Here is a 10,617-nt window from a genome sequence, read left to right on the forward strand (position 1 = left end):
CGACAAATTGCAAAATAACAAACAAGCAAACGGGAGGAAATGTGCATATAAAAAAAATTTTTCTCCTGGCATACTGTCAATAAGCTGCAATTTTTCCCTCCGCAGGGCAGGAATTTTAAGTTCTCGAATGATATGATGCTTGGAGATGTCATTTTTTTTTTTCATTAAAAAAACCCCCAACCAACCAAAAATTTCCAACCCCGGACTCACAAACTGATGTTAACAAAACAAGGTAAAAGGACATATCTCCCAACGATGACAACCGAAAAATAAAGGTACACGTCAGCATTTGTAATCAAAAGCTACTACATACTGTACTTGGGAAGTCTTCTGGGAAAAGATCATTGGCATCTAGTGAGGACATCACTAAAAGTCTTGTGCATATGATATGTATGAGACAATGATGCCACTGGAGGGTGGACGGACGGACCCTTAGGAAACTGTCACTCACAAAACTGTTCCATGACAAGAGAAAATAAGAGATGTAAAAAGGACTGGTTTTCCCCATCCCCACCCCCCTCCCCGAGCGTTACAGATTCCTTCTCATTTGTCGGAAACAGCCTCTTCTAGTCTCAGTTTATTCATTATTATTTTTTTTTTTAAAAAAAAAAAGTCTTCAGCTTTTGAAGAAGTCCATCGATTTCTGAGATGCACTTGGTTCCACAGCACCAAAGAGCTTCAGCTCTCTCTCCCCCTTGATGTGCCGACAGGGGCGTTCGGGAAGGGCTGCTGGCTGCAGGACATCCCCCGAGCCACCAGCCCAGGTGAGAAAGAGAAGTGCTTCTCGCGACCTTTCTTTGCATTCATCTTCTTGAAAAAGTCTCATTGCTCCAGAGGTGTCTGGACCCAGCTGCAGCAGCCTTGTGCAAGAGGAAATAGATGAAGCTGCTCTTTTCTCTTCCTTTGGAGACTCCCATTGGTCTTGGAGCCCTTTTCAAGAATGCAATTGCTTTATTATTTAAAAATATTTCATAGTTAGTTTTGTTTGTGTTTTTTTTCAAAATAGTTGTCCTTTTTTTTTTTTTTTAATGTGTTCCCTTTTTCCATTGCTTAAATTCTAGAAGCTCTTGGCGACTTCTCATTACCGATGGCAGGGCGTTTCTTCCTGGTGCCATGATCCTCAGCGCAGCTGCCTGTCTCTGGTCCACGCAGGACACTCAAGAACTGGAGCTCGGACATACAGGGGCAAAGGGGAGCAGGGCCTCGAGGAAGAGGAGTAGGAGGACACGTAGCTATCAAACCTCCACAGACTGAATTTGGTTCATCTGTGCTCTCATCACCTGGATACTGTTCAGAATTTTCTTCTGGTGTCCTGCTAAAGTGACCCCAACTCGCAGAATGTCCCTTTGGGAGGAAAAGAAACAAAGGCCACATCAACAGCAGAAGACATTTTTCTCACAGCAGAGCAAGCTCCAGGAGGAGCATTCCCCCAGAGTGTGGTGTGCTGGGAGTGGAAACCTCCGCTGATTTATTCTATAAATGCAACAAATGCATGCAAGCCTGGTGAAACCTCTACTCCTCTTTGACTCTTCCTGGCTTATCCCCCCAGTTTTGGCATTTGCTGCCCACCTGCATCACCTCCAGAGTTCTGCAACCTCAACAGAGTGTGGGAAACCAAATACCACAGGCTCCGCTCACTGCTGGCAAGTGAATTTTCCCGAGGTTTTTCTACCCTTTTATCATTTTGTTCCTTTCTCTGCATGTTTTGTGACATGGTAACCCATTTTTTTCCAGCCCTGGAGACATGTAAACAGGGGGTGCTACGCCCTCCTCAGTGTGAATCTCACACCCCCGTGCAGAAGATGCTTGCTCTTGGTACTTCTGCTTTGTTCTGATGAGGCCATCAAGTGATAAACTTTCGCTACTTATCCTCTTTTCTAAATCACAGCAGTCTAATTTTTGCACTGCTTCTATGTTTTATAGATATTAGGCATCTGGGAAAAATAAAAGCCATGCCAAGAGCATGAGTGTAACTCTGCATTAGTCCTTCCTGTGATCACTCCAGCTGAGTTTGCTACTCATGTTCCTCTTGGTGGATAAATCTCAGTCATGAAACTTTCGCTACTTATCCTCTTTTCTAAATCACAGCAGTCTAATTTTTGCACTGCTTCTATGTTTTATAGATATTAGGCATCTGGGAAAAATAAAAGCCATGCCAAGAGCATGAGTGTAACTCTGCATTAGTCCTTCCTGTGATCACTCCAGCTGAGTTTGCTACTCATGTTCCTCTTGGTGGATAAATCTCAGTCATGAGTTCTCTAAGGATTTTCAGTTGCCTTTTTGACTTCTTTTGAACATTAGGAACAGGCGTTTAGGAGGAAGTGTGGCAAAACCCTTGCCTGTTTTAAGTAGAAGTCAATGGACAAAGGAAGGTAAACAGGGGCTTCGAGAAAAGGGGGACAAAACCCTCTAGCACGAGTGGCACATGAGCCTGTGTTTGCTTTAGCGTTTGCTTTAGACCTTGTCTCTTTGTTCAAACAAAAGGAGCGTGAAGAAGGAACGCTGGCGCCCAGGACAGTGCTCTTCACAGCGACTGCTTTTTGTGCTGCCAGGACTTTCCGCTCCCTCCTCTGGCCCAGCCAGATGTGCTGAGCTGGGGAGCCTCTTTCTGTTGTACAAAACCAGCCTGGAGCGTGCCAAAACCACCCCCAGGACCTTGGGGTTGTACCAAAGAGACACCAAAACAGTCAGAACCGCCACGGGAATTTCCTGGGGCGAATAAGAATGAAAAGCCAGAAAGGTCAGTTTGGCTGTGTTTGCGTGATCGGATTCTGATTCATCGGTGGATTTCAAGTCTGGAATCAGGCACCAAATCCCCAAACCCTTCTGGTTACCAGGCACAGAGACGTCGTAGCACTTACAGATGGCTTTAATGCTTGGCGCTTTCTTAGGCAGGGTTTCTAAAGCTAACTGCAGCCTACCACAAATCTTTCACCAGAGGCATCAAAGTCTCAGCCAGCCCCAAGGGATTTCAAAACCCACCACAAATGGATTTCAGCTGCCTGCTTTCTCTGGAGAACTAGCTAAGATTTTACCACCGAGGGATGTTTTTAGTGGATGCAGGACAATTGAGAACAAACTCAAAACCATCTGGACTTTAAGAGGTCTTTCTTAGGCAGAGATTTGTTTGCGGCGTGCTTGTCTCCAGCGCCCATGCACCATACATCCGAGAGGACTGCAGAGCCTAAAAATGCTCTCAAGGGGCTGAAGAATTGCCTGACACTGGCCTGAAATCTCCACTTGCTCCACGCTGGGGTTTTGGAGACTCTTGCGAGGGTTTTCTTTTTCACAGTAGGGCCGTGCAGTGTGATAAGGGTGGAAACGAATTCTGCAGAGTAACAGACAGACACACAGTCTGGAGACAAGACAGAGCCTGCAGAACAGAAGTTCTGCAGAAATTCATAGACTTAAAAGTGGGTCCACAAACCAACAAATTCTATAAATGTGTGTGGGTTTGTTTTTTTTTTCTATAAAAAACTACATCATATGAAAATAAGAGCTAATTCAATATGGACAAATTATTTTTAAGCTACTGAGACTTTTCTTTGTTTTTTGGGACCAGAAGCCTGGGCACTTACTCTACAGTCATCTGAGATACTACGTCAAAGGTGGTGAAACCAGCACTGGCAAAGCTCTCCTTGTACTGGCTCATCTTGATGGCATCCAGCCATTCGTCCACAGTGTTGAAGCTCGTATAATCCGGGATTGTGCGGTCAAGTAGGGGGAGGTTCATCCTGAAACACAGAAATGGGGAATGAGCAGAACAAACACCAGCGAGCACGTGTATTTCTGCTCTCCCCATCAGCTGGAGGTACCGGGACCAGTATCACTGACGTCGCCTGCACTGCGCCGTACGAAGAAATGCCACCCAGCAAGCACTCCATTCAACCGAGGGAGGGATTGTGCTGAGCGTCAGAGAAGTCCTTCCTGGACCAGTTCATACAGGAGAGACAGGAGCCATGAAAGGCAATGACAATGGGATGCAGTTCTAAAATCCTGGCTGTCCTTTCTCATAAAGGGGCCAGCACTTCCCTCAAGCTGGTGTATCCCTACCCAGCCCATCATCATCATCATAAGGCTTTATTTGCCTCCACTGCAGGAGAGACTGGACTACCAAAGCAACCACAGCCATCCAGCAACCACGTGTACATGAAGCCAAGCGGCTCTTCTAACTGCAGAGCAGTTCAACGAGCTGTCTGTGTCAACCTCATCTAACCTGTCCAGGTGACTTTGACATCTTTTAATCCACACAGGCCAAGCTGCCTCTACAACAACTACCCTAGAGAGATGCGAGGATGGTGCCCACCAGGACACAAAGGTCAGGAGATCTGCAAATAGAAGCCAAAGGGCAAGAGGAAGGCAGAGGTACATACCCAGAGGAGAGAGGTGCCATGGCTTTCAGGCTGTTTGGATTTCGGATCATTTTATCTAAGGTGTTGACAATTTGCCCAAACTTGGGTCTGTGGTTTCGATCCTTCTGCCAACAGTCAAGCATTAGCTGGTGCAGTGCATTGGGACAATCCATAGGCGGTGGCAGCCGATAGTCCTGCTCGATAGCATTTATCACCTGCAAGAGGAAAAAAAAAAAGAGATCAAAGCAGGTGCAATAAAACCTATTTCATTCATAAAGTTCCTCTTGGATCCTGAAGGTGAGTGGCATGGCCAGCTAGACTGCAGTGGGGCTGCTCTGCCTGCACTTACCTGCTGCCTGTCATCTTGGCCACCACCATGCACCACTAACTCCTGGCCCTCGTCCTGCTGTCCTGTGAGGTGATGCCTACATCCCGATAGCTAGAGGATCTTTGCCTACCTTCTTGGCTTTGTGCATCCTACAGCCGTACACACAGCACAGGCACTGAAAGGGGAGCAGAAGGAGCCTTCGATGCTAGAAACAGGCACGTGCGTGGCAACAGAGACCAGAAGTGAGGATACAGCAGTAACTGAAATCAGGGGCAGCATTTTGAAATGACCAGCTCTGCACAGGGACGATAAAAAAGGGGAGGGAGATTAACAGAACCTCCCTTAGGGATCCAGAGGAAGGACCTTGAAGTCTCTGGCTATCCTCACCGCATGAGGCTGCCACAGTTTGTCCAGCTGCATCTTGCGTACTTCCAAGGGTAGAAATCTGCCTGCCGGGCTTCCCCGGGGCTGCACCACCCTCCTGGGGAAGGAGGAGCCATACCCACGCAGCAGCACGGTGAATACATTCTTGAGCAGGAAGACGACACAGAGAAAGCTGAGGATACTGCAACGGGGACTGGGAGAGCAGCAGGGAAGGGTTGGCCAAGAGGAGACACCGGAGGTGCTGTGGCAGTAGGAGAAGGCTGCTGCTCCAAGGGAGGGTGGGTGGCAGGTCCGTGCCAAGTAATCCAGGGTGTGAGTTGGAGCACCTGGCAGGGTTTAAGATGGACTGTGGCTGCAGGTGAAGAATGGATTGGGAGGGTGCTCCAGCCACTGAGGTGCATGGCCATAGGCTGGCTGACCTGAGGCAGATGGGGACTGGCATTGCTGTTGCCCAAATGCACCAGATGGAGGGAGTCCTCTCTCCCCTCTGCTCCCCTGGCTGTATCACTGCCTGTGAAGGTCTGACCTGAGGCACCGCTGCTGTGCTTTGTGCAAGCTCTTGGCTCCCATCCAGGGACTCTCCCAAGAGGTGGAAGCCATCCCCTCTCCCAGCTCTCCGGATGGCAGGTCTATCTGAGATGGAGGGGAGGTGAAGCAGGGCTGGGGAGGGTCATCACGCAAGCGTCAAGTGCTCGTCTCCGGTGCGAACCGAAAGGTTTCCTGACAAGCCGCCCGCCTCGCTGCCAGCAGACACATCCCGCGAGGCGGCACAAGCGGCACTCTCCATCTCCTCCTTCTCCCCCAGCCTCCCCAGGCGCTCACACCCTGGGGTCAGGAGGCTAATCGGCAGCAAATATCTGCCACACGCTCGTTCGCAGGGAGGACCAGCTGCAATTAAGCGGTGACAGCTTCTGGGGCGCAATGTCCTGCGGCAGAAGGGGAAGAAGAAGCTGGGGACAGGCACGGGCTGTGCCGAGCAGACGGGCACGGGCTCAGCCATCCCCACCGGCTGAGTCGGTTCTGCCCCAGCACGGGGGTTGCAGCAAGAGAAACCCTTGAGGGAAGAAGTTGTGGGGAGCAGGACAAGAGAGAGGGCTGGCAGAGGGCTATGCCTACAGAAGGATGCTGAGGCAGGGAGAAGGACAGTGACACCTGGCTGCAGGAAATGCTTGAAACCGTAGGCAATAACGAAGCCTTAATGGAAGGGAATTGTCCTTTTTGAGAAAGACATACCCCTAACTGCCTTCCCTTTGGCTCAAACAACTGATGCAAAGTCTTTCTTTTGTCTGGGGCAGGACCATGAACGGTCCGAAGTGTTAAGATATTTGTATCTGCTCCAAGAACTGGGAACTCAATTCCCCATGAGGCACTAGGGAGGAGGTTGTCCCACTCTGGAGAAACCTGATGTGGCATGGAGGGAGTCATATGGAAAAAAGTATGATTTGCCATTGGAATGGGAGGAGTTGCAGGAGTCAGGCAGGAGCTTTGTCCTCACTCTGTCCCCGAAAGGCAGGGTGTTTACAGGAGCCCACAGGATGATGGAGATGGATGGAGGTGGCAGTCTGAAGGCTTCCAAGACTGCCCAGAGGCAGCTCTAAAACAAGCTGGAAGCCAGGCAGACGCTGTAACATGCAGGTTTGCAAACCCTAGGCTTGGAGCAGAGGAGGAAGAAGAAGCCTTCTGCGCACCAAGGATCTACCCAGAACCTTGGTGTTAGATCCTGAGGGTTCAGGAGGCAAAGACTGCATGAAGAAGGGCAGCTCTTGAAGAGAGAAAATGTTACAAGAGACCTGGGAGCCCCACACCAAAGGTGTTTTTTGGACACCCACGTGCAGGTGTAGCACTCTGCATGGCACTCACTGTCACTGGACAGATGGGCTATGATCACCCAGATATCATGATGGTCGAGAGAGACAGGGAGAATGGCCGTGCTGTGGTGAAGGTGTGGATGGCAGCCAGGGGCCATCCTTGCATGGAAGCAAGGATCCAACTGCCTGCGTCCCAGGGAGCAAGGAGGGGACAGAACAGTTCCACCTGAATTACAGAAGAGTCATAAAGTATTTAAAATTAAGCATGTTCTGAAATACCTTGTGGCTTTGGCTTCTACCTGCGTACAAGTTGCCTGGCTTAGACATCACAGTCCAAGCTTGCCATCAAAGATTTAATGGCCATCTAGTGGAAGATGTCCTTGACCATGACAGGGAGGTTGGACTAGATGATCTTCAAAGGTTGCTTCCAACCCAAACCATTCTATGGCTCTATAACGGACTTTCACCAAATGCCTGTGGTCTCCTGCAGATGAAGATCTGCCTGCTGCTCCAGGAGGAGCTGCTCTCAGGTCAGCGGCAGCATTTCGTTTTCCACCCACCTGCCTCCCTTTCATCTTGGGCATCTATCACCGCTGAGGGTGCTCACAGTAACCCTGTCCTGCTGCAATGGGTGCTATACAGTCCCTAACCTCTGCCACAGCTGCACAACGAGACCAGAACAAAAGCCACAGTTATCCCCATCACTTCTTCCAAAGGTGTTGACTTTGGACACATCTCCCACGACACAGAAGGCTCCGGACATGCCACAGGCTGGGTCTAGCTGTAGCCATGCTTTGGCCTTGTCGTGCATCCAATTTCAGTGTTTCTGCTCCTTGTTTCTTAACAACTCACATCTTGGTTGGTCATATCCCAGTAAGGCCGCTCGCCGTACGACATCACCTCCCACATGACTATGCCGTAGCTCCACACGTCACTGGCCGATGTGAATTTTCGGTACTGAATTGCCTCGGGTGCTGTCCACCGAATTGGGATCTTCCCACCCTGCAGAAAGAAAGGGAGAGGATGGTAAGAGAAAGAGCAAGAGCAACTGAAAAGGATGAGCATCCAAACTATTTCCCTCCAACATGCTGGTAAAATCCTAGCAGGAGGGGATCACAAAGCTATCCCTGTTAGTTACTACAGTGTTACTACATCAGGACAGCTGTAACTTGTCTAAACAAGTCTGGGAAACCTTCGAGGATGATGATTCCCCCCATTTTCCTGGTGACCTGTCTCCAGGGCTGTACCACCTTCTTGGAGAAGAAGCTTTGCCTGCAAGGTCAAATACAGGTGTCCCCTCAGCCTCCTCTTCTTCATACTAAACAAGCCTACTGCCATAGCAGTCTTTGACATGACAAAATGCTGGGTCTTTTGTAAAAAAAATGAATGGCTATGAACGTAGAATCTCCCTCCATCCTTTTCCTGTCACCAAGCTATCTCTGGAGCCCAACAAAAGGAATTAGAACTCCATCCTCTTCAGCTTTCTACATCTGTAGGCTCTTCGAAGTCAGTGAAATATCATAGTCCTCGTGTGTCCGTCTGTCGATACATACAGGATGCAGCAGTTTTTTGATCCTGCCCACTCCTGGAGACGGAGGCAGAGTGAAGATCTTTGCTAGTACGGCATGCTTGGTCAGTGGTGGGAAACTGGATGGACTGGGTGGGACCTGGGGTCTCTGCCATCACGCTGGGCAGCAGCAGCTCTGGAGAAGGACTCTCCACTCCCATAGAAGAGTTGAGCGCAACAGCAGCGAACACAGCCTGGGGATTGCAACGCTCTGCTTAAGCCCTTGCAGCCTACTGGTTTTGCACCAGGGTCTTTGGACTTGAGCCATTCACAGCCCAGGGGACCTTCTGAAGGCAATATCTTCCCCTGTGCTGAAAAATAAGCAAACTGTCTGCGTTTTGCGGCTGTGAGAAGATTATGGAACACTGTATTTTTTTCATTATTCTAGCATGTATGGGGTCTGAGTCCCATTAAGTCCTAGGAGACCCTTAATAAGACATGGTAGTTATTCACTGAAAAAATATAATGTTCCTTAATCTTCTCACAGCCACAAACCTCAGAAAAAATATTTTTCTTCCACAAGAGGGAGAGACCAGACATTCCATACCAAACATGATGTCCTCTCCATCAGGCATACATCTTAACAGAGCTCCTGACAAGCAGTGGAGTTTTAAAATGTCTAAAAAAAAGAAGTCCTAAAGCAGAAAATTACAGGTGAGACCTCCCACCTCTCTGGTGATCTGACCCAAAGCTTCATCACCTTGTTGGAGAAGGAGATTTTCCTAAGGTCCAGCATGAATCTCCCCAAGCCATCGCTTGTGGTTGTTGCCCATCTATAGACTCAAGGTCTCTGGGATAATTATAATAAACAACACTTGTGCATCTTGGGACATCTGAGGATGATGCATTTTGGAAAGGAAAATACTGTTACTTGTGGTACTCTGTTACAGTAGGTGCACATGTTGTATCATTATAGATAATATAGGTTCTGCTACAGTGCCCACAGTTCAAGATGAATAAATTAGAGATGACGGAGAGAAAAGCTACAGGCACAATAATAGGAATAGAAAAGAGCAGTAAACACCAGACGTTTCCATGTATTTAGCTTAACAAAGGGAACGTTAATTGGATGTAAGCATCATGCTTTGAAAAAATAAATGTTGCTAGTGTTTCTAAAAGCCATAGGAAAACTGTGTACAACGGAACGGTCGATGTTTGAAGCTACCCAACTTCAGATGAGAATAAAACTGTGCATTTTTAGGTGTTTGGTATTCAACTACTGCTCCAGTTCACTAAGAGCTATGCCAGACAGCTCATCACTGGCAGCTTCAAAAGGTCTGGGAGAGATGATTTCCTACAGATCACGCCCTAGCTCTATCAACACTTATTTCCAAGAAGTCCTGTCCGTTGTATGTAGGTATTGATCCTGCAGCATCACGGCAGAGACATGCTGTATGCCTTCGCAAACAACGGTATTTATGAGAATTCCTTGCTGAAATCTTACTGAACAGCCATAAAACCTTCAAATTCTCCTTTGGCTCAGGTGCACATTCTGTAGCCTGAGACAGGCCACGAGCCCTCGACGGCACCAGCGTCACTGGGACTGCAGTGTCCTGGGAAGCTGCTGGGTGACCATGAAGCCATTTCTGGGAATGTTTCTCTAATTTGAGACTGGAAAACCAGTAGCCAGTACTGCAGGGCTTTGCCCAGCATGCATCCACGCTTCAGTCTGTTGTTCCTGGGGCTGAGCCCATGATACGGCATGAAAAAGGCTCATGACCTCCCAGACAGCACAACTGGACACTGATGGGGAAAAAAACCCCAGACCTTGGAGGACCCCCAGCTGGACCAGTCTGGGCAGGTCGAACGCTTCATCCCAAGTAATGGATTTGCTGGGGATGTGTATGTTTGCAGCCCTGTCTAGATGGCTCAGTTATCCACAGGAATGACTACAGACACCAACAATAACCAGCTGGACAGGACCTTGCAAGAGAAAAATCTTCCTTCATTCATTTTCACTGGTCCTTACCACCTGGCACCTCATTCCCATTGTCGGCAGCCTGAAAAAGTGCTCTCCATGCCAAGGCGGGGGTCTCCCCCTTTCCCCTAACTCCTTCCTTCACCGCCCATCCCTCCCGCTCTGCAAGAGCAGCTTTACCAGTGCGCTGGTGTAGGTGGGATCAGAGGTGTCGTCCTCCAGGAAACGGGAGAGGCCGAAGTCAGACACTTTGCAGACCA

General features: G+C 48.9%; 1 protein-coding gene across 1 annotated transcript; it reads right to left on the reverse strand.

The window, feature by feature from the left end:
* Window positions 1-1,033: 1,033 nt before the first annotated feature.
* LOC104277581 (ephrin type-B receptor 2-like) lies at window positions 1,034-10,611 on the reverse strand. The gene is made up of 5 exons (XM_009874252.1): window positions 10,538-10,611; window positions 7,725-7,874; window positions 4,374-4,567; window positions 3,579-3,734; window positions 1,034-1,344 (listed from the first exon to the last, which is right to left on the reverse strand). The coding sequence occupies exons 2-5, from the start codon at window positions 7,779-7,781 to the stop codon at window positions 1,236-1,238; spliced, it is 516 nt and encodes a 171-aa protein (XP_009872554.1). The 5' UTR covers window positions 7,782-7,874; window positions 10,538-10,611; the 3' UTR covers window positions 1,034-1,235.
* Between the last annotated feature and the right edge of the window lie 6 nt (window positions 10,612-10,617).

Source organism: Apaloderma vittatum, unplaced genomic scaffold (assembly GCF_000703405.1).
Source record: "Apaloderma vittatum isolate BGI_N311 unplaced genomic scaffold, ASM70340v1 scaffold6468, whole genome shotgun sequence".
In the NCBI taxonomy this organism is placed as follows: Eukaryota; Metazoa; Chordata; class Aves; order Trogoniformes; family Trogonidae; genus Apaloderma; species Apaloderma vittatum.

What these genes read in the sequence shown, in the direction of transcription:
- LOC104277581 (XM_009874252.1), bottom strand. Translation starts at nt 7,781, where the DNA reads ATGTGGGAGGTGATGTCGTACGGCGAGCGGCCTTACTGGGATATGACC. An exon ending in GGGATATGACCAACCAAGAT is followed by an intron (nt 4,568 to 7,724) that starts GTGAGTTGTTAA and finishes TTCCTCTTGCAG; the next exon opens with GTGATAAATGCTATCGAGCA. An exon ending in GTATCTCAGATGACTGTAGA is followed by an intron (nt 1,345 to 3,578) that starts GTAAGTGCCCAG and finishes TTCCTCCCAAAG; the next exon opens with GGACATTCTGCGAGTTGGGG.